This window comes from Haliotis cracherodii, unplaced genomic scaffold (assembly GCF_022045235.1).
Source record: "Haliotis cracherodii isolate W230 unplaced genomic scaffold, xgHalCrac1.p SCAF_3, whole genome shotgun sequence".
In the NCBI taxonomy this organism is placed as follows: Eukaryota; Metazoa; Mollusca; class Gastropoda; order Lepetellida; family Haliotidae; genus Haliotis; species Haliotis cracherodii.
Genome location: NW_027266286.1, coordinates 48,906,018 through 48,931,495, shown reverse-complemented (window position 1 = coordinate 48,931,495; position 25,478 = coordinate 48,906,018). Strand labels below are relative to the sequence as shown.

At 38.7% G+C, this 25,478-nt stretch overlaps 2 protein-coding genes across 2 annotated transcripts; both read left to right on the top strand.

Annotated features, from left to right (window-relative positions):
* Positions 1-3,062: 3,062 nt before the first annotated feature.
* Positions 3,063-7,923, top strand: LOC139475497 (uncharacterized). Its single transcript, XM_071258694.1, has 6 exons — positions 3,063-3,117; positions 4,036-4,068; positions 4,291-4,608; positions 5,222-5,557; positions 7,329-7,404; positions 7,716-7,923. The coding sequence occupies exons 1-6, from the start codon at positions 3,063-3,065 to the stop codon at positions 7,921-7,923; spliced, it is 1,026 nt and encodes a 341-aa protein (XP_071114795.1).
* Positions 7,924-10,744: 2,821 nt separating this feature from the next.
* On the top strand, positions 10,745-19,721 carry LOC139475496 (uncharacterized). The gene is made up of 7 exons (XM_071258693.1): positions 10,745-10,762; positions 13,550-13,625; positions 15,012-15,044; positions 16,271-16,588; positions 17,017-17,415; positions 18,417-18,498; positions 19,150-19,721. Exons 1-7 carry the CDS (start codon positions 10,745-10,747, stop codon positions 19,649-19,651), a joined length of 1,428 nt encoding a protein of 475 aa, XP_071114794.1. The 3' UTR covers positions 19,652-19,721.
* Positions 19,722-25,478: the final 5,757 nt, after the last annotated feature.

Genomic DNA, 25,478 nt, shown 5'->3' with positions numbered 1-25,478 from the left:
TTATTAGGACACCGATATGGCAGTGCGCATGTCAGACAATATGTAATGTGTCTCTCCGGATTCCTGTATACAATGACAAAACTATTTGTTGAGCAAACAAATTAGAAAACACTTAATGACATGACATTAGTTTGACAGACGTTTCGAAAGTCACGCTACGCTGTTAACAAACGGTTCAAAACAATTTGCCATATGCTTTGTTTTTAATTTGGAAACCGGGGAAAAATCTATAAAACATCATAAGAAATAAATTGATTTCCTGTTCATCCAAGAGCGCTACTATTTACAACGTTTTACAGCTGTGTAACCTGCATGGCATTTGTCAGTTTTGCATTAGTCCACTGACTGGACTTCGTATATAGTTCAATCTGTCAATACAGAGATGTTTATGTATCTGTCAACCATGCAACAAAGACACGTTCTTAGCATGCTGCTTTGTCTTGTATTCGCCATATTGACACACCCAACATTGATTAACTTCCGATTCCCCGCTGGGGATTTGAACATAAATGGTAATGTACATGTACGTGGTCACGTGATCATCGAATATTTAATAACAAATGTACACGTATTATACACACGTATATGTACAGTTCATAATATCGCCCTAAAGGTTAATATTGACAATACAACATGGGAAGACCTAAAGTGTGCTTAATCTAATATTGATCGCATTATATTAATCCTGCTTCTGTTCAATGCAACGTTAACGTTATTCTCCACCCATGCTGGCGTCTTGATAAGGGTCATATAGCTGTAAAACGTTGTAAATAGTAGCAACCCCGGACGAACAGGAAGACAATAGATTACTCGTAATGGTAATTCTCATCATCTTAAGATAGACAACCGGAAGATAAAATTGACTGTGATATTCCTATTACACCCTACTGTCTCAGACATATTGTATTAGTTGTCTGAACGCCTCGGTGGTCTATAGGTAGAGCATCTGTCCGGTGAGCGAAAGTTCGGGGGTTCGATCCCCGGCCACGTCATACCAAAAGACGTTAAAAGATGGTGCTTGTAGTTTATGATACGGGTATTCATGTTAAAACTGCGACATTGTTTCTCAGTGGGCTTGCATTATAAAATAGGCATTAGTCCGGACAAGTACAAGCAGCCACACCCACACGCGCGCGAATGCACGCACGACGCTAATTGCAATAATCAAGAGCGCGAGGTTAAACCCCATTTCACCTCACTTATTTGTTATATAGTTACAGTTTTGCCCAATATATGAAGAAGGTTTTTTTGAAAATGAATATCTCTCTAGATGATCTCTCTGAAATACAATCGCTAGTTTATAAATACTTATCTTTGTACAGACAACACAGCAAAAGCCACATGTGATTACGGCATTTACTAATGTGACAGTAAATATAATTACTAAGTTTGCAATGTTTGTTCATCATGTAAAGTGTATCATAAATGTACATAGTTAAGGTCAACATGTATAGCATTAATTATTCTATGCTTTTAAATGTTGCCTCTGCCAAGTATGTGAACATGGGTCAATGGCCTTCATGAATATGAATTGAATACTACGTATTTCTGTCACAATAACACCGCAATATTTTAATAAGTAATCACTGTAAAATGCACATTTATGATACTAGTTTTTTTCCAAAATGAGCCTCCCCAACCTTCAGCGGCCGCCGTGGGAGAAGGCACACTACATAAAGTTCTTTTACTGCCTAATGCTGTTATACGTGGATGACGATATTGTCAATGTCAATATGAGTCATGTAATAAACTTGGCAGATGAAAGCATGACATGGTGTGATAGAAAAAAACCTTCAGAATATCTGTATGTAGTCCATCATGACATCAGCACAGTCTAGGGGCAACTGCTCGTGGAAACCTTTCACCTCTTCCATTCCTCGACTGCAGCCTCAGACACCAGAATCACCTTAGTTTCAGTGTAGCGATGTATTCAACGATGTGTTATACACAAATCCACGGTCTGATTTAGCAATAATGTTAATACGTTTTGATAATGTGTTTATATTAAGGTGAAAGATACCTTTCTTTGTTTAACCTCCTTTTGTAGTTAAACTTCTTCTTTTGGTCTTCTCCCTTAGATCTGCCAAAAATATCGACAAATCAGCACATGTTATGTTTTTTTTAGGAATGGTGGTTCGCTGATACATGACAGGGATTAGCCTTTCATCCATTCATATCCATGCTTGTATTTTTGCCTTGTACACTCAATGGATTCTGTTTCGGCAGATGAGCAAGACTGATTATTATCTGGACATGGAGTTGACGTTTTGTGTTAACTTGGAAGTGTAAACAGAACATATGACGATCTGTAATACAATGGACTGTTCGGCACACCTCCTGATCAACCACTGTAGTCACGAATGTCCCAGGCCATCACTGCAAGGTCTTCTACATGTAGTAGCAAGTCCCCCAGCCACGACATGATATTTTCTGCGATTATGCAAACCAAGCACCTTCACATCAAACAGTATGTAGGATTAGAGAGTAAAGTTAGTTTAACGCTGTTTACGGCTTTGGTGAAACCCGAGAGCATGGGTATGGTGCTGAGAAATCAAGAATTGGGATTTGAACCAACGCCCAAGGAACACAACTCAGCATCGGAGTACAAAATTTGCTGTCCGAGATATAATAGCGTCTGCTCATGCAGCCTCCTGAATTTACAAGCTTGACAAAATGCAACCCCACAGACTAGTTTGTGTCAGTGTGTGTCACAACCGAGGAGAGAGAGTTTTATCACTGAAGAATACAATATACAAGGACGTTAAATATTTTTCCGCTTGACTGATACAGATTATGATTCTCTGCAAGAGGGTTAGTGTTTAACAATTCTATTAGATATATAAAAGTTTTATCAGCAGTTGAATATGATGTCAGAACGAATAAACTAGGATCCTATTTTCTTGGGCCGCTCGTTCACGGGTGACTTGAGTACGTAATATGTGTATACATTGTCCTGTTAAACACACACTATTCAACTTAGCACGCTAACAAGGAAATAGAAGAAGAGGTATTGCTGTATCGCCGATGTTACAGTGTAGTCTGTGAATGAGAGACGATCAAGTATGGCATTTGGACGCATCATGATTTCTTTGTTTCTCCTGATTATGATCAAGGAAGGTAAAGTGAAATCTCTTCTATTTTAGCGGCACATACACATGTCCTGCGAGGAGCTACTTACACGGAATTGTTTATTGTTCGCATAATGCACTGTGGTTGACAAAATGTGAGTATACAGAAGTCGTATATTGTTTGTGTCTTCTTCCTTCTCCTTTGGCATAAATGCGAATATTAATGCGGGATGATTCTAATGTTCTCCTCCCCTCCCTTAACACAACAAAATACACAACTACAGCATATTGGGATACTGTACGGTGCACCGACTGACCGCAGGTTATTCTTCGACATTTATCCACATTATCACGAACATCGTCCGTATCAGAAACATTAACAGCATCATGTACATCAACACATCGTAACTTACATGCTCGATGCTTCACATTTCCAAAGTATACATATGCACAGGCATCGACGCCTTATCACGTATTCTAATGGCTCGTGATCAGCGCATACTCATCAGAGTATATCCCAAATCCATACTCCCACAACTGGAGTGTTAGAGATTTCAACTGTGGATACCGTTCCATCTCACAACGTATTATCATGGCTCGCCAGCACAACTTGCAAACAACGCATAACATCCTAGTCACCATATGGACAGCAGCAGCTACTACACACATGAATAATGAAAAATTATAAATTAACCCGACTTGTACTTCAATCGGCATCATACACAACTGACATGTTTAATATAGCCAGCCCTACTGCACCGCACCTGAGAATGAAGTTTCAACTTCGCGCCTTTACTTATATAACCCTTACGAAATCAAGTTACCTCCCTTTGTTGTGCTTTCCGAAGTTAGGAGAAAATAATTTCTTTCTAATTCGTCGCTCACACGAAAGAAATTATATTGTCACTGTATGTGATTATAATCATATTACGACATACATGAAATTATTGTCTTTTATGTTTTACAGTGAGAGCATGTGGAACGAACTCGGCATTGAGAGGTAATAACTCAACTATGTACATGTAGGCATGCAACTAATAATTGATATTTCAACATTTATCATATCAATGATAATCGCATGATACGTTTGTAACCGAGGCGCTGTGGTACATACACATTATGATATAAAGCTTATTGATTGTCTGTAAGATTATGAAGAACAAAAGGCTTACTACGGTACAATCGTTACCGTAAAATACTGTAATGCTAGCACATTTATCAGTTGTAGAGATGTGTAAAGGAGGTTCAACCACGGCCCGTCACTTCTACCTACACGGGTCTCCAGCAGGGGATGTACAGCGGTGTGACTGTAGCCTGACTATCACAGGTGCACAAGGGTCAGTGTATTTTGCACCCGTCCCCTTGATTGACACTACAGCAACCTGTGGAGGAACACTGACACTGTCCAATGGTGGTACAAGAGACTGTACACGGACTTCCAGGCTAGATGAATTTTTGTATCCAGGTACCACGATGCTTTCCTTTGCCTACAACACTGCAGATGTTAGGTGTTGTGTGGAGGTAAAGTTAATACCATCAGGTGTGTAGTCTTTGAAAATTCATAATTCAGGTATGAAGATAAAGTATAAAATAAATATCATTGCCGTCGAAACAGAGATAATACCTCAGGTATTTTAATGTCGATAAAATGATTTCGTTTTCGTGAACAGATCAATGTTAGAATTGCACCTCACCTCTAGATGAGTATATCATCACTAAGTTAATGTACATGCCATCACTTGAATTGAAAAGAAACATGTGTAAAGTGTTTTGTGTCCAGACAACAGTGTGGTGTCCACTGTGGATGTTAGGTGTTGATTTGGGGGTACAATTATTCACTGCAACTATGATATAACGTGATCATAAAGGGGGTAAAAAAGAAACAAGTGTAACGCAATGAGAACCAATGTCATTGCACTCGAAACAGGACACCACATGTATACCACATGTACTGCTATGTCGATAACATGATTTCGTGAACTATATGGAAAATGCACTATCATACAAAACCTCAGTATACACATGCTCGTGTAATATTACACTCACAGCAGTTCTTTACTTGAATATATTCGTGAACACAAACCACAATTTTCGACATGGAATCTTATATAATAATCGTATAACCTCTTGTTGTATATGCCTTTCACCTGCAGCAACCAACATAAATATAACATGCCCTGGTTCTGCAACGACCCCGACACAATCATCGCCAACAACAACTACAACGGTATCTGAAAGGACACCAACAGCGTCAACTACTACAACATCTGCACTACATGCCGATAAGCTCACTTTCTCTTCCACATCGACACCTAGTGCAAATACATCTTTTTCGATGTCTAAAACTGTGCCAATGTCCACGCCGTCGACAATGACGTCATCGTCGGAAAGCCAATCAACCTCATACGTCAGAGAGACACAATCAGCCAATGACTACAGTGAAAAGAACAGCACAACAGTGGCAAGTCAGGCTGTTTCATCTTTCCCTGGTATGAGCATATAAAATTAACTGACAAATAACATACATTATTAATAAATAAAACTACAACATATATACTATGTAGAGTGCTATGATGTATTGTTACAAATCATAATCATATTGTTCTACATAAAGGGACTGCTGACTGTTGGAAAGTTGATATCATCCACGTCAGAGTATTAACATGATGAGGACTCTAAATACGTGTAAAGTATGGGACAAGAAACGTGCTTAGTTTTGTGATGGAATCTAAATATATTTTGTATTTAGTACACTTGGAACTCCCTGGCAAGTTGTGGACTACACTCTCAGTGACACAAATCCATTTATCCACGGGCCATTGTTGATAAAATCTTATTGTCAGTACAACACCAATAAGGAAATCGCGTTAGTATTTGCAAAGTGGTTTCCCATTTTAAAGTCGAAACAGATATAAATGTTATACTGAACCAAATTCAAAACTTCACAATCCTAAAATTTTAACATTTTTACCAGTTATCATTGTGGGCCCTTATTGTGTATTTAAACAGTAATGTCGCGTATTGTCTTCAGATAACACCAGTTTTTGTGCAGGTGAATCGATCAAAATCATGTGCACAGCACTATAGTGCCAAAAGTTTTTTTCTCGTGCAAGTGGTCACGTGGCCATAATACCGCATGTGTTTTCAACCATAGTTGTTAGCAGTCATTAACAAATAAAATAACACACAAGAAAACAACGTGTGACGTCACATGCACAAGGATCGTCAGATTGTCTTACGTCACCTCGTAACCGATTTTTGACGGCTCCATCAACCAGAAATGAACTGTTTAGGGATAGACTGTGTGCGCAAACTGTTCGAAACCGTCTGAGAACTGCTCACCTTCAAGCGCGACGGCCATACTGCGGGCTGATTCTGACTCAATTACACAGACGTCAACGTCAATTGTGGGCACAGCGACACTTACGATGGACTCAAGTCGTCTTCAGTGATGAATCCCGATTTAATCTTAGATTTGCTGATGGTAGGGGGAGGGTGTGAAGGCGCCGTCATGAACGTTACGCCCAGTGTGGTGTACAGGAAGTTGACTGATTTCGCTGCGGAATGGTGTGGGGTGCTTTCTGTGGCAATGCACGTTCAAGGCTTCTTGTCATCCGTGGCAACCTCAACGCTGCTGCTTACTGCGACCAGGTACTGGCACCAGAAATTCTGCCTTTTATGGCAGCACATGGACCCGGTTTGATCTTCCAACACGACAATGCCAGACCCCACACAACAATTTTGACAAGGAATTTCCTTCAGAATGCGGGAGTCAACGTTAGGACTGGCCGTCAAGGTCTCCCGACCTCAATCCCACCGAACACGTCTGTCATGCTCTTGGCAGAAGTCTGCGCACTCTCCAGAACCAACAACAGAATTTGCAAGATCTTGGCACCGTTTTGCAGCAACGATGGCGTCGTCTTCCCAATCATGTGTTCACAAGCATCACAAGGTCCATGCGGAGGCGTTATGTGGCAGTTGTCAAGGCACATGGTGGCCATACTCGCTACTGAACTTGTGTGCCATCAGATTCTCGTGCTTGGGACTTATGATTTAAACTGTTGATGTTATACGAATACCGTAGGTGCTTGGAACAAATTATTGTTACAACCGTTAATTAAAATCCTTCTTTGGACATTAATGATTAAAAATTACCATCTCTATACATTTGTACGTTGTATATCATATATGGGATTACTTTTATAAATGTGAAGTTTTTAATTTGACTCAGTATATTTTACGTGTGGTGTTTAGTTTCAGGTTCCTTCATTGCCGGATGGGTGACAGTGGCGATTCTTGTTGCTGTCATTGTTGTGATGTCTGTCTTACTGATAAGGTACATTATCGATAAAGATAATAAGCGTTGATCTCAATTAGAGTGACTTACTCTGTGCTGCAATAGTATTATTATAGTTGACTCCAATGTGCTGTTCGTTTAATAAATACCACAGTCAACATGAATGTACTTGTCACAGAGGACCTAAAAATGTTGTCCTTTGTAACCCCGACACGTACACTTCCGTATCTGAATAATATGAGTTAGAAGAACGATCATGTTAAATAGCCTTCATACTGTGGCCTTGGGAGCAATAACATTGCCATGCAATAGGTATCGCCGGTGCCGTACAAGTGTGTTTGTCTTTACAGAAAACAAAGGGAGTCCAACTTTAAACCTAGAGATACTTGTCAAAAGTCTGTGTCAACAGAAACAGATGGTGGCTCCATCTATGAAGGGTTGGACCGGATCAATGTGACAATACCTGACACCATGTACGAGCGACTTGAAACACAGCCTGCAGAACGTGAAGTGAAGGATTATTACAACATTGAGATGGACGGCTATGCTAACCCTTAGTTCTTCCATTTATAAATTCTATGATGTGATTGGTTTATTTGCTTCTCACATGACTCGTTCATTTTTCTATGTCCCGAGTTGAACATTTCTCTGCTTACCATGATCTGGAAGATCGGCAATATAGGAAAATATTTAACACTTCTTTTTTACTTTCATTAAAACACTTATGTACATAAATGTATTCGCATTAATCCCTTCGATGCCACAGGAACATATATCTCCCTCCCCTCAACCCTGAAGTCGGATAAACATTAAAAATACATGTAGGATCTATCATGCACTCAAATACACTCTGCTGTGGGACATTTCATGGTCTTTTATATCCACTGTCATGTTAAGCAGAGGAAAATTACTGAACATTAGTATCATCGAAAAATCCCGCCTCACGTTTGCCGGTTTTGAATCAAATGATCATTGGTCTTTGTCACCAATACCAACAGTCTAGATGAACTCAAGCGAATATATTAGGTGTGAAAACGAACGTTGTGCCCGGATTACTGCACTCTTCTTCTATTTTGAGAGATACATTCATCTTTTGGTTGCATACAATGACTAAATGACCCATATACATGGGACGAGTCAGGGAAATAGATATAGATACGTTACAATAATTTAGTAAATTCAACAGAAATCGTCAAAGTTTCCGTCCTGTGTGACGACATTATAGACGATATATCACACAAAACGACAACGGTATTTATTGGCATTTCTTACTATTTCTCTTGGTTACAATGAAAAACATAAAAACAAATAGAAATACGTAGATAGTCAGAAAGTTCCTGATTACTTTACGCTCCCTGAATCAACGAAAATCCCCTCATAAAATCCCTCATACTGATGTCAGTGGACACACCATTTTGTAAAAATCGATCAACGGTGGTGATGTCATATGTCAACATTTTGGTACATATTTGGTAATTTCTTCGAGGTGAAGGTCGGCGAAAAAAGTAAGTCTTTTCTGATGTTAAAATTACTAAACTTAACTCTCGTTGATAAACAATGATTTGTGTATTTTTTATTTATGGAACTGAAACTACTTTGCGTAAGTGTAAAGAACATACCCGCAATATATCATTTAGCACCATACCATGCCATACCATACCATACCATACCATACCATACCATGAAAGGTATACTTGAAAACTGTTCCTAATGAGGTATATCAAGTGTGAAAAAAACACATACTGTGCACACATTTGTCTGCATACATGTATATTTCATGTAGATAAAGTGAAAAGCATTCATGATCAGATTGGTTTTTTTTTTACCGGTAGATGGGAAGTCACACATGAATCACGAGCAAAGCAAGGGAACGTTGTTCGGTGACAGTCTTCATAAAAAGGTTTTCACTTCATCAAGAAGAAGAGAGGACAATCTGTACAAAACAATTCCATCGGATATTTTACAAGTTGAATATAACTGTAATTATATATCTATATCTATATATATATATCTATATCTATATGGTCAGAAATCATTATAAATACAATGGTTGATGACAAGATGTTTAAATTTAAGTTTCTGTTTGAACTCGTGTAATGGATCCTATTGCGTTTATGTGAGAGTTACAAATACCAAACTCTTGTGATATGCCTCCACTTAGCTCCGATCCGTTTATAGTGTATTTTGTTACCCTACTCAGTACTAGTTTCCATCGCTATATGGCGGAAATATTGTCGATGCGATGTAAAATGTAACTCACTCACTCACTCACTCACTCACTCAATCATTCAGTCAATATCGCCAGCAGAACAATAACAAATTTTAACGATGATGCAAACAATCCACAAATAATTCAAATGTATATAGGATACAGGATAAATCACCTCTAATTGAGATAACATTTTCTGTTTCAACCATGGAGTTTCCAATTGACTAATGTGTCACACCAACTAAAAAAATACCACCTTTAATCCGTTTAGCTTTTCATTTCTAATTTAAAATTTTACAGGGATGTGAAACACTGCGAGATTACTGGTTGAGGGCGTTGTAACCTGATTCATAGTCTGTACAGGACAAATTCTTATAAAAACATACCAGGAGAAAGAGGAGGTGAGGTGAGGTGAAATGGGGTTTAACGTCGCGTCCAAGATTATTGCACTTATATAGCGACGTGCATGCACGTGTGTGTGTTTGTGTGGCTGCTTGTACTAGTCCGATTTATAGTGCTAGCACACTGAGATACCATGTCGCAGTTTAACATGAATACCCCACTCAGACACAGTACACTGACTCCGAGCCGACCAGTCCTTGTTTTAGCCCTTTAATGCCGAGCGCCAGACAGGGTAACAACAAGTACCATCTTTTAACGTCTTTTGGTATGACGCAGCCGGGGATCGAACCTCGGACCTTCCGCTATCCGGGCGGACGCTCTACCACTAGTCCACACTGAATATATTAGACTCAACAGATGCTATTTCACTAAATATTTCCGCTATAACCAAAGAGATTGCTTTGTCATTGTCATGGTAAAATGGAGATAAACCTGGTGTGTTTTTAATGAAGAGGTTTCCAGCTTCGATTAATACTTGTCATTTTCCAAATCCGAAAACTCATGTTCGGTATCCATACACATGTTTATGCATATCATGTACGGTGTATCATTGAGTCTTCATATTCACATATATACACTCCTTGATATTTACATTACACTCGACAAGCATTTACAACAATCACCAGTACACAGAATGGGTTGTATCATTCAAATATAAACAAACCCTAGCATCCCAAAATTAATGTTTGCGTGGCGAACACTGTACGAAATACATTCAAATAACCCGAGCGCTATACGGAGATATTCTACACATGTACGCCAATGACAATGGCGGTTGGCTGGCAGGTACAGTAATTTCCAAGTCTGTGGTTGCAAAGCGTTTATTTTTAAGAAGGTCGATTTAATGTAAAATCGTGCATTTGCATGAAAATGATGTGAAATTATGACAACAGCAGAATGTTCAGGAAATCAGGAACTGAATTAACCTACCCCTTGAGCCAAATGTAGCGTATTTTGTTCACATGTTACAAAGACTTACTTTTCCCGCAACAGGGCATTCATATGGGTGAATTAGTGAATTAGTCAAGTCACAGTCAGTTGTGACGCGACATATATGTAACATCACAATAAACAAATAACATTAAAACATACCTGCAGTGACGGCAACTGCAATATTTGATATCTTGATTACATTATTAACGAATATACAAAATAAAAAATTAGACTTGTTGTGATAACTCATTTGCGAGTACTTCATAATAGTAAACACAATTTCACGAGATTATTATCATTTTTCATACGAAGAAAGAGTTACACATTAGTTTACAGTGTCAATCCAGAAGACATGGTCGATCAAAAAGCGGTGCAAACAAAGAGAATAAGTTGCAAGAGAAACATCTAATAAATACATATGGAAAGGTTACATGTTTTGTGGTGTTTTATGTTTATGGTGTGAACACCGAATAATACTTTTGATGACGTTCTAAATCTTCAAATATACAGGTAATTTGTAAGGCATGGCTGCCAAAGGCCAGCACAGCGTTGTGACGATGGAAATGCTGAAATAATTGCCGTCGGTGAACGTAAAAGCTGTTGTGTGTTGACTTGAAACTGAATACGCCCATATGCATAGCCTTTGCATTTCTGGGTGACTGGCTTATTATGTCAGTGTATTATACATCCCTGGTACATGGCATCTTCGTAAAACTGGCTTGTACACACACACACACACAATGGAGTAGATGAAAATAGTTATATACATGTTTGTCACGTCAAATAACCGTGTCCTCGTTCAGTTGTGGCTTGCAATTGGATACTTAGTTTCCATACATGTTAAGCTTGGTGTATTTACCTGATAGCTATGATCATATGGAATAATAAAAACTAATGCGTTGTCGCCCAACGCACTTTGACAAAAACATACAGTACACTCGTTTTATTGCTTTCTCAATTGATACCGGTCTCCAACAATTTTACAAATCGATAATTGGCCCAGTCGTTAGGCGGCGCAATTCCTTGGGCAGAGTTGTCGGGTTATACTTATCGATAATTTTCAAAATAGATGTTCGTTACATCCCTCGGAAATTAAACCTTGTATATTTGAAATAGCATCATAGATAGTGTTTAGACTGTATTACATTCAATATTGAATTTGAATAATATCAAAATTTACTTGCTACCAAACCATGTGAGTCAGTTTAATATCCAATACCACACAAATTTCATAATTACGTATATGGGTTAAGGGGCATCAGTTATCTGAAGGTTGATGTACTTGTATTTTATACAGTTTTAAAGACATCGCAAAATCATTATTGTGAAATCTATTCTTAATTACCAAGCTCTGTTAGCGTCGTTTTTTCAAAAGGGGTATCATGAATGAGTGAATATTGGTTTACGCCGCTTTGAAAAGTATTTCAAATATTTCATTTCTTGTCCGCTTCATGTGGGAGGAACGACCGAATAACAGTAAGACATTTTTTCGTTTAAGTAATGGAAATAGTTGTGTCGGGAGAATCTATATCAACACACAAACAGAGAATTGAATAACCATAGCTTGTAAGCAGGGTATATTCCGCTTCACTTATTGTTCAGTTTTATAGTCGATTTAATGCAGAAACGCTCAGTGTATATGCAGGTATACAATATGTGTTAGAATAGTGGGGTGAAGGGGATATCTACAGTTGAATTTATCTTTACAAAATACTAAAACTAATGTCGTTGAAATATACCAGTGACAAATATTATTATTCAGATTTCGCCCATACGGGCAACAGAGATATTAAGTCAAGTCAGAGTCAGTTGAGACCTGATCACGATAAGCAAGTTGTTTGGCATCAAATTGATGTAGTGTTCCATGATATAGGTGCAGGCAACCTACAAGAACGGGATTGTACGAGACGGCAACTCCTCAATTTGTGTGGCAAACTCAATGATAAACGGACATACAAAACCTGAAAAATATGCATGCAATGACAATTCATATTTGAGATAGGACATTTACGAATATTTGATAATATTTAATTATTACACATGGTCATCAATGTAAAGTAAACTATAACGCATGCCACTATGCAAAGGTGGATAGCTTGTCAATTAGGTCCTGACACAACATGCTGATGGAAAAAAACCATAATGTATTTTGTGCTTTGTTATGAACACCGAGTGCGTGAGTAAGTATGGTTTATGTCATTTTTAGCAATATTCCAGCAATATCACGTCAGGGGACACCAGAAATGGGCGTCACACATTGTACCCATATGAGGAATCGAACCCGGCTCTTCCGGCTTTAACCACTAGGCTATCCAACCGCCCCTATGTAAAAAGAACAACAGCGTCGATGATGTACCTAATCTTCAATTTTTCAGGACATGTAAACGATCAGAAATAAAACATCGCTACCATAAGTGGCAATGTCGGCAATCGCATTGCTAGCATATTTGTATTCGGTAAATGTAAAGGCATTGTTTGTTTTGTTCGCTGTACAGCGCTTATATTTCCGGGTGACTTGGTAACGTCAGTGTAATATACCCCACGCTATCTTCTGTATAAGGCTGGTCTGGACGTAACCTACAAACAAGGAAGTAGATGAAGATAGTTGTTTCATCACAGCCATAACGCATTGTATTCCAGAACAGACGTGTGGCAAGGATGATCTCTCTACATGTCACACTTGGATTGTGTCACCTCATGTTTGTGATTAAAGCAGGTAATGTGACCTATCTTTCTTTTATATCTGTATCAATATCATGCGAGATGTTGAAGGGATATAAATAATGTCGTGAAAAGTAGGACAAGCAAACTCACTCATGTTTATCAAATTAAGCATTAATACAGGATGTAAAACGCACTGAAATTCATCAAATGTAAGCGTCTTGGGGGTGTATTACCTCATTTTTCATTAATTTTGTTGTACTTACTTACTTACTTTGGAGATTTAACGTGCGCTTTCCGACTGATGCGTATTTCGCACTAGGAATTTTGTTGTTGTTTGATACCCTTGATTAGAAGTGATCTGTTAGTTGCTGGGTCTCGAATGATAAGTCTGGTAACTGTCCGTGTTCAATGACATGCCTATTAAGTCACACTGAACCACCGTCATGTATGTTATCACATCTTATAGCTAAAATGGACAGAATTATCATTAAACCGCCCGCATGTTATGAAAAATGAGCGGGCCACTGTAACTTGATAATTCCCTCATATTGCTTGACGACGGGCCATTATCACGCCCGTTGTTAGGTGACGTCATAGGATAGGGATAGATGACGCCACGTTCAATAGTGACGTCGTTCGGTTTGTTCTATGACGTTTCCATATTTGTAAAAGTGGGTCAGTGACATTCGTGTTGATTGCAGTAAATGTTTCAAAACCGATATTGTTGTTTCTTTCTATTTGATAACAGATTCCATCCATTTTAGCTGTAATTACGGTAAAGCTATTTTTCTCGGTCATTTCAACAGTTAATGGAAGACCTCGGGCTTCTGCAAATGGTAATGAACTGAAAAATAGCCATTCGCCCATAAACAAACACACATGTTTATCAGCTTAAATTTGTTAGAAACAGCATAAAGGTGTCTAAGAGTTATAGCTCAGAGAGGGGGGCGGGGGGGAGTTGTCGGGTAGACATCATATTCAACATGTTACTGAACAAAGTTGCATAAGAATGATGTAAAATTTGATTTTGAGTTGTTATTAACATGAAAAAAAGCATATATTTTACAGATGTTTTGTTTCAGATTTTTTGGAAGTTTTCTTTGGCAGGCCCTAATATGCTGAAGTTTCCCTGACATCCTCAAACATATTATCGATAATCGAAATGGAAACGTGATCCCAGAAATATATACAACGGAAAGTGTCTACTTGTGTGCATCGTTTGATATTTAAATATAAAATCTCACTACGGTTAACTGAAACATTACCGATAAGCTTCCATGTTTGTTTCGTGTAATTGTTACAGGGATGTGAAGACGAATACCCCTGGGCCATAGTTGCTCGGTGCAGCCGGGACTTCAACCGATAAACAAAGGGAATATTATTATATTGGCTATGTCACATTGTTTATTTATAACATAAACAGTTTTTTTCTTTTTAGGGAGCTCCTGTGGGGGAAACTCTGCATTGCAAGGTAAGAAAACACACCTCTGCGAATACACATAACTGATTACATATCTAGAAATTACACCGCGAACAGGATGAAACAATCTGTACGTTTATTCGCCTTACAGTATTATACAAGTCTGCAGTGCAATCAATAGACCCAGCTGACAATAACATACACACAAATACAATCGGCTCTGCTCCCTGTAACACATTATCCCTCTCGCAACCCTTACCCAAATTAACTCCCCGACTATGTCACAGAATTACATCACAATCTCACAGAATCTATATACTTACACAACATAGATTGTAACAAATGCCAGGGTACCAACAAATCTCGAGCTTCAAAAGAAATGGGAAGCGATATTGTGAAAAATACGAAGGGAGATAACTCCGCCATGGCATAACGTATAGGCCACTAGAAAATATAGTCTGAAATATAACTTTACATCAATATAACTTTACACATATAAACTAATGTCTGAATGACATTACAATGTTGATATGGCAAGAAAAGAGAACAAAAATTGAATGAAGCCATTTGCAGTAGTCCAGTAAGAGACTGAGCGGACGCCAGGGAGGCCAAGAGCAGGAAGTTAGCGGGTTAGTAGGTTAGTCGAGCTTTATCTCCAGAATCCCTTCATATGTAAGCTTTCCATGATCATCCGCTTCAAATGCATTTTGTGTCGGCATACAGAGAGCAGTTGTATTCCATGTCTACAAACTATTCCTCGAAATTTGCTGACTACGGCGTTAAACAACAAACAAACAAACGGCACCTCGTATTTCTGTGTGAATGATTTTTCTTGGTATGACGGGTTGGTTGATTCAGCGAATACGATCAGTTACTTTACCATATGTAGTGTCTGTCGTGTTCGTCAGTTTTGTAGAAACACTCATGATCATATCAACAGGAAATGTTGATCTTGGACGTCAGTTGATATCATTATAGAGATTTGGATGTTAATCACTTAACTGCATTATACTATCGCTCATAGACAAACACTTATTCAAAGAAAACATTTCTTTGCTTCAATTTTGTTTTCGTCGAAAGAATTTTTCCTCTTCTCAAGCAAACTAGACTTGCTTTGTTTGATCTAGACTTGCCTAGGCTTTCAGTAAAAAATACCAAAAAATATAAATACGACAGTACTGGCGCACGACTCTTACGCTCATAATATGGTGGTAAATACAGTGGTCACTTTAATTACATGTGCATAAAAATTGCCCTTGAATATGACTATTTTGCAGTTGCAGAGATGTGCAGTGGAGGTTCAACCAAGGCCCGTCACTTCTACCTACGCGGGTCTCCAGCAGGGGATGCACGGCGGTGTGACTGTAGCCTGACTATCACAGGTGCAGCTGGGTCAGTGCATTTTGCATTCGTCCCCTTGACTGACACTACAGCAACCCGTGGAGGAACACTGACACTGCCCGATGATAAAATAATAGACTGTGCACAGACTTTGAAGTCAGATGTATTTTTGTATAACGGTACCACGACGCTTGCCTTTGCCTACAACACGGCAGATGTTAGATGTTGTGTGGAGGTCAAGTTAATACCAATAGGTTGGTAGTCACTTCAACACTCGCAGTACACGTATAGATCATAACAAAATATAGAACAGGTGTAAAACTGAGACAATCAATGTCATTGCAGTCGAAACAATACCACACGTGTTTTATGTCGATAAAAGGATTTCATTTTCGTGGACAAATCAGTCTGAGAATAGCAGCTCACTTCTCCATATGATTATCACCTAATTATATCATTGTTAATGTCATCACGTGATTTCAGGTGAAATATATGTTAAACTCACGTACCTACACAATTTCAGTTGCAGTACACACAGGCTCGTTGTTGTGCCGTTCACATTTGCAGCATCCTTTCTTGAACATAATCGTTGACACAAATTACAAAATTTGTCATGTCTGTATAGTGGCACCCCAAGAAATAATAATATAACCTCTTGCAGTATATTCCTTCCATCTTGCAGCAACCAACATGAGCATAACATGCCCTGGTTCTACGACAACACCGACATCAATTTCGTCACCACCCGCAACAGTAGTACAATCTTCGACACCGGCAACTACAATAACATCGATATCGTCACCAACAACAACGGCACCTATCACGACCACTACAGCGCAAACTACAACATCTCCACCACATACCGAAAAACTCATTTCATCTTCCACATCGACACCAAGCACAACTACGCCTTTGTCTTCGTCGACATCTGCAAATGTGCCGACGTCTACCACGACATCGCCAATGACGTCATCGTTTGAAAACCGATCAACATCATACGCCACGCAGACTCAATCAGCAACAGCTTACAGTCAAGGTGACATCACAACAATGGCAAGCCCGGCCGTTTCACCTTTCCCTGGTATGGGCATATTAAATAAACTGACAAATAACGTATACAGTCATTTAAAACTACAAGTAACATATAAACAATGAGCGAGGTCATTATTATATTATTTCGAATCATAACCAAATCAATCCATTAAATCTGTTACATTCAATAATAATCTGATTTGTACATAGTGAACATTCTACGATACAGTTTCGGTTATGTGCTTTTGATATTTACATTCGAAGGCAGGTGTCATACAATATATTGGGAGCACGGGTGGCCCAGTCGTCTAAGGCGCCGCCATTCGCTGTGCAGAGTTGCGTTCCTTGGACATGCCAGAAACCTATGACTGTGGGTTCGAATCCCGGTTCGCCCCAATTATGTTTCTAGGTTTGTCAGCACCATACCAGTGCTCGTGGGTTTCACCGAAGTGGTAAACGTCTGAGACCTGCATCACTTCGGGCTTTCCTCCCACATTAAGCTGACACGCCGCGATATAACTGGAATACTGTTAAAAGCGGCGTTAAACCTAACTCACTCAATTTCTATATATCATTGGTAATAAGATCTGTTTAGAGACTGTAAGGAGGCAGCCACATCCGCGGCGAAATAATCATCATATAAATGTATTAGAAATGCAGATGTTCATGATCGAAAAATATCTTACCCCGACGCCTTTCGTGTGTCTAAAATAGTCAAATCCATGGTTAAAAGTATAGACTATGATTCCACCCTCCTTGGTGCGATTTAACTGTCAATGAGCCAGGCCATAGTTGGTCCTTATCCATCAGTTCTCAACACACTCGACAGTGATCCACAACAATGTATTTTGCTAATTCAACCTGACAATTCCCATGATATTCGCATGTCATTGGTTTATAAGTAAAACCATGTTCGTTAAGATCCAGCTATTAAGTACTGACTTGTTAATTAATGTCAGACAAATTGACATTCATAAAGTAGTTGCGTCTAAAATGAGTCGTCAGGTTTATACGCATAACAGTAAAAACAACAATGTTTGTGTGTTTAAGTCGCTGCTGTTGCCGTTGGTGTCGGAGCTGGTATCCTGATTCTCCTGGTCGTAGTCGTCATCGTGGTGCTATGTTACTGCAGGTAGGTTAGTGGTTGTATTAAAGGCAGTGTTTCACTGCAAGTCGGTTGCTGTTGTCTTAAAGGCAGTGTGTCATGGCATTTACGATGAGTTCGTATTGGCACTTACTTAAAAACTTGTATGTTTTGGCAGGTGCTACCAGTAAAGCCGGACATGCTTTCCCTTTTTGCTAACACCTGGTGTCATTACAGATTTTAAGTTATCCATTCATATAACGTTCATCAGTCTAGCTTACCTTTCACGCGTTAAGGGATCTCAGTGAGCAAAATATTTTGGCTCATAGTATTGATTAAAAACATATATAGTTCTTGTTTTTAAGGTGAAGAAACCTAACCCTAACCCTCCAAACGAAATCTCAGCATCTCCCAGAACCCACCACTCCCCTCTCCACGCCAGCTCTCCCCTACCCCCCACCCCCGACACACACACACACGCACGCACGCACGCACGCACGCACGCACGCACACACACACTCCCAACATTAAGAATATCAAAAGATCGGTCCCTCAGACATTGTATTTTAGAAGTTAGCATTATTGACAACTGCCAAATTTATAAATATGCACCTTTGACTAAACTGTCACCATGAAATTGGTATTACATGTTCTTATGTTCACGGCAGTATTAGTATGCAATGTTGTAATTTCACTCAGGGGTCGTCATGTTGACAAACAAGAAGAATTGAAAGGTCCGACCAGCGTCATCACAGTTACAAACAGTCTATACGAATCCTCAGCAGCGATCAATTACACACATCCAACAAAACCACTAGCCATTGCTGAGCAGCAGGACAACACCCCAGTGGTTGAAGACCAAATTTCTCTGGGCCTGACATCTGAACACCAAGGCGGAACACCCGGTATTGCTGACCACCATGACGGAGCACCTAGAATAGCTAAACAACACGACGAAACACATGCTATTGATGAACACCGAGACGGGACAACTGACATGTACGCCCTTGTCAACAAGCCAAAGCCGTCGTCAGAAGCTACAACCACTACGGAACAACCAGTTCACACTGCCCCTAAAAAGCCTCTTCCCTACGTTGATTCTGACCTTTCAAAAGCCACCAAGACAATATCGCCTCCTCCGATTGGGGAAAATGATATATATGCAAAAGTTGACAAGTCATCCCTGAAAAATAAGCTATAGATTTGTTGATTGTTGTAATTTAGTTTTTTTCGAAAAAACAACAAATTATCAAATAACAAACATGTGACCATGTAACGTGAGAAAGATCATGAAGATGAACAAGTTCCATTTCTTAATCATGTGACAAATTTCAAGGTCGACTGTCGGTCTATGTTCACGGAATTGAAAATGTTTCTTATATGTGATACGCATAAACTCTGCAAGTATAATCCTCCCCTAAATGTATGATTAAAAATCTGAATCCACGTTGCAGGTTGGATAGATATTGGCATTGATAATCCATCAGCAGCTTAACTTTCATAACTTTCTGGATGACCTTTAGATTAATAATTTTTATTTATTTTATTTTTTATTAATTTGTAATATTCACTATTTTACCCGCTACTGTCACCACTAATATCACATATACATTTATAAACACTCTTAATAGATTCAACACTCTATAAGTTTTGTTTGTTTGTTGTTTAGCGCTTAACTCAGCAATATTACAGCTACATGACTGAGGTATGTAAATAATCGAATCTGGACCAGACAATCCAGTGATTATATGTAATATGGAAAATCTGACTGTGCGTCGAACAACATTTGCATGACCAAAATGAAGTGCGAGTATAAACATGTACGTTGTATTGTAATGGAAGGTTCAAATAAAAACATTGTTAAATGTATAAACATTGTCGAACTCAACATTTGTCTGCCCATCCTGTATATATGTCTTATGAAAGGAAGCACAACAGGGTTAGGGTAGCTCGAGCGACCAAGTCATCTAAGCTGCTTCCTTCAGTCTCGCAAGAAACCTAGGATCTGGGATCCCGCTTCGCACTAATTCCAGGTTCATTCGCACTATACTATTTCTCATGATACGTCATGATGTAACTAGAATTGTGTTCAAAGCGGCGTTAAACCAAAGTCCTTCGCTTACCATGCAAGTAATTCGTAATGAACCAAACGTCGATGACGAAGACATTCAAAATGCTATATACTGGTACATTACAAGCGTGTATCAGATATATTAAAGTTCAGAACTACAGAACAGCATCATTGTACATCTTGAAATTTAATAAGTACCTCTGAGACATACACGATTTAGAAATAGTGGCCAAAGAGGATTGTTTTAGATTAAAACTGTGTTAGTTATGTTTTATGCTTTCGATTTTTGTTTAGTTGACGACCCGGTGATTGGACTACGGAGACAAATTGACCTATTACATCACTTAGTTTTGCAAATTATCGGTTCTTCAGGTTATTAGGCGAAAACAGAAAATTTGGATTTTCAACGAGATCGAACTCTGCAACGTAATGAAGAAATGGTTCTTGGATGGTAATCCTATCAAGATCTCTTACTACAATGTTTAAGTATATCATTTTCACAAACACCTTTAAGGACCAAATGTATGGATACATGTACACCTGATGTCAAAGCTAATAAGGCACTACTTGCTGTAAACGAAATGCAATTTAAGTCTGCTAATATATCTTTTAATATACTGTTTAAACTCTTCAATATTTGTTCTTTATTGTGTCCAAAATTGGGGATACTCTCTTCGACAGTTTGTGGAATCATACAATTTGTTTTTATAAATTTGTTTTCTCATTAGCACGGTGTGGCAAAAACTTTATCCAGTACAGTAATGCTGGGCAATATGGGCGATGCATAGTGTTTCTTTAAATATCGTTAAACAACGTTCTCGGCATTGAATGTATCATGTAAAAATGTGTGAATCATATTATCAAATCAAATCATTATCTGGTGTAGAATATTATGTAACCGGTATAGAAAGTGAATATTTTACACGCTTTCTTTGTTTTTTAATAGTTTGTGAATCATTGTAACTCATGAAGACGATTTGGTATTGATTATGCATATGATTGATTGATTTGTAAAAGGTATACTTATGGTTGCATTAAAGATGCATACATTTCTTATTCACTTTGTCATAACAGTGAACATGTCATTTCATTAGACATAGGCCACAGCCACTGATTCCAAATGCTGAATATCAGCATTATCTATTTCGTGTTGTATATTCCCGTTCTCCAACTGACCATCTTCATGTTTCAGACCGCCTCCGTGGTCTAGTGGTAGAGCGTCCGCCCGGAGAGCGAAAGGTCCGGGGTTCGATCCCCGGCCGCGTCATACCAAAAGACGTTAAAAGATGGTACTTGTTGTTACCCTGTCTGGCGCTCGGCATTAAAGGGCTAAAGCAAGGACTAGTCGGCTCGGAGTCAGTATACTGTGTCTGAGTGGGGTATTCATGTTAAACAGCGGCATGGTATCTCAGTGTGCTAGCACTATAAATCGGCATCAGCCCGGACTAGTACAAGCAGCCACACACACACACGTGCTTGCACGTCGCTATATAAGTGCAATAATCTTGGACGCGACGTTAAACCCCATTTCACCTCACCTCACCTCTTCATGTTTCACAGCTGTACACTAACAGACAATTGAATATCATGGAGCGAACTATGCCACTGATATCAAAGTGTCATGAAATATACTTCCTTACATGTAACTAGAAATGATGATTAATTATCGAACAGGGCAAGTAGTTTCGCATGGCGTGGTGTCCTGAGGAAAGTGTACTAGGGTAAGAGGAAGTAACGCGATAACAAAAAGGCGTTGTGTGATAAAATGACAACAATGTTGCTATTTTTATGACACAATCTATGCAGGTAAAGAGGAATTATTTCAAGCATGTAAGTCTGCATGTATATCTAGATTTAAAGGAAATGATAGCTATCCGTCCTCTGTGTGAAACATGTTAAACAGTTCCTATTATAATATCTATTTTGCAGTCAGGTTTTAGTTTATATTTGAAACCATGGGTGATCAAACAATCTCTTGAAATAAGATTATATTTTGTCATTTTATTAATCTACCGCATGTATGGTTGACACAGCATTTCTCTGTTCATGGTTGCGTCCCTTAGGAGCACCAGAATGCTATGATCGTGTGTTCGAATCTCAGACTCACACTGTTATATTTGCTTTGTCAGCACCATACTCAGCCTTCTCGTGGGTTTCACCAGTTTTAGACATGACTACTGTTTTGCACTGAATAATTACGGACAAATATGACCTTTCTCCACATCTTAATATTTCCCACAGAAAATGGTTTGGCTGAAGTCTTATTTTATATTAAAAACAGAAATACAATATCTCATGGAGATCCACTAAACCCATGCAGGTGGATTTCAACAAATTTCTAAGACCTGCCTCGCTCCAGGTTTTCTTCCAATACTAAGCCGATATGCCATGATATAACTGATTCTGAAATACTGTCACTGTCAAAATGTTGATAAACCAAACTCACTCAACCGTTCACTCAGTCAAGTAAACGGACATAATTTAGCATGGATATCAACTTCTATACATAGTTCTTGTGTCCACGGTTCGGAGTCACCATCAATGGATCCATTTCCTATTTTTACATGAATCTTCAAGATCAGGTTCAACAAACCATCGAGGTAAAACTATTTTGTACGTTGCACCAGCAAATGGCACACACGTGTACTTGTAACTCAAAATATATTAACCGGTTGTGTATTACGAAGTATGGTGTCAGTGAGAAACGTGGTCTAGTGGACAGGGTGTCTGCCCAGAGAGCGCAAGAGTGATGGTTCGATATCCGCTTGCGCCATTCAAACGACGTTAAAAGATAGTACTTATAAGATAGTTTTATCCAGCCTGGTGCTAGTCATTGAAGGAATAAAAAATGACTGGTTGGCTCGAAGTCAACGAACAGAGTCCGAGTTGGGTGTCCATTTTAGACTGCGGCATGGTATATCAGTGGGCAAGCTTTTTTAAACCAGCTTTATCCGAACTAGTACAAACAGCAACAAACACGTTATATAAGTGCAATAATCTTGAACGCAGTGTTAAACCCCATTTCATCACCTCAGTGGGGTACAAAGGACACTGGTGTCATTTCGTAATCTGTTTGTTTTCATCTCCATTAACACATTTCTGTCAAACGAAGCTATATATCCTGGTTCAAAATAGTAACTTCTTCCAGACCAATGCGATTGTTATAACGGAATCGAGTTCTATTAATGATGGATAGCTCGTATTGATCAAAAGTGACTATTTTTTTAAATGTTGTAAGCGCTCACGAGGGACAGACGAACAAGCACCAGTAGTTTTCTCATAATATTGTAATAATGATATGACGACATGACAAAGACGACTTTTCGTTCGATCGACATACATTATTCGCAACAAAGCACTGATATAAAGTTACGTTGTTTGATCCGCTTCGCAGACAAGCTAAACACAACAGAACAATGTGCGTGCGTTAAGTAAAGCATAGATTTATCAACACAATTGCCACAAGATCCTGTTACAAAATGGATAACATTGCAATTGCAACATGATAAACCTCAATATGGTGGCAGCGAGATGAGTGAGTGAGTCTGTTTGTAAGCAGATTTTAGCAGCATTACAGCAATATCACGGTGGGGAGACCAGAAATAGGCTTAGATATAATACGACTTTCATAAATAACCCTGAGGCTTTGACGTTATGATGAAAGTATATAATTATTGTAAGTGTCCCAGTTTTACGACATGTCTTAGAAATTATAATTATGTATATCTCTGCAGGGGAGGTCAGGAGTAAATCGTTATTCCGGCTACACTTACCCGAGCCGAACCGTAAATCGTAAAAATCCCTAACCACTGGCATTGAACACAACCACGATGGTAATACATTAAGCTTGACCCTTCACCGACCTATAGGACAACAATGGTCACAGACCTCTCCGTTATGTTTCTGCCATCACCCAAACAAATGCTGCTCTCAGACAGAGAGGGTTGGCTTGACCTTGTTGTGACCGTACAGTAGTTAGTGATTCGTACTTCGAACTACGAGGATTAGTGAAATTCATTTTTCATGTGTGCCGACATCGTCAAACTAAAGTCCTTGGATTAAATATGAAAAATCACTGTATACGTTGCAAACACCACAACCTAATAGCCTTTTGATGGCTTATTCAATGAGACACATTGTATATCAATTGAATTGTTCCAGAAACCTTAATATTCGTCAATATTTCAATATAGTTTATGAAACGCTTCTTATGACACGGAAACAGATGGCACAAGCAACTGTTTCATGACGTTTTTCATATGTACAGCTCGGTGAGGAAATTGAATTTCGTATAACGTAGTTTGTTTTAGAGCAGTTCCCGGGCGACAAAATCTCAACATCCTTTGCAAATTGGAAAATGCATTAAAACAACAATTATAATTACCGGGCCACATACTTACAGGTTGTTGTTCATATCATTCAAGAATTCACCCGTTAGCATACAAATGTAACTCTAATCAACTGGTGGGCACCCTTATAAAATTATATTAAAAATACAGTATGACTATCGTACGGAAATGTGGAAAAGCGTTGATGTAAAATGTGGAATGTATGTTTTGCTCCATGGAGATCGTTAATAGGTTTAAGTACTGAAATGTTTCAAATGTAGCAACAGTATTTTTATCCATTTTTGCAAGTCACTACACGTGCAAGTTTTCCATAGTTAAGTCACTACTAATTTTCAGTTATAGGCACTTAACATTTGTGACACAATGCTATAAAAACGAAATGCGTCAGGCAATTTCTGTATAAAGAGAGGGACAAAAGAAAGTATACCCATATTGTGATTTAAATGTTATCGTGTTTCAAATGTTGTAAAGTTGTGCCGATAAAAGCAAATTCATTGATGGAAAGACAAGATGCCTAAGATAATTATCCATCAGCAGTTGTGTATTATGCGATTTTCTTAAAAACAACTTCTAATCAAATTTATTTTAAGAAAACAAGGCACGTGGAA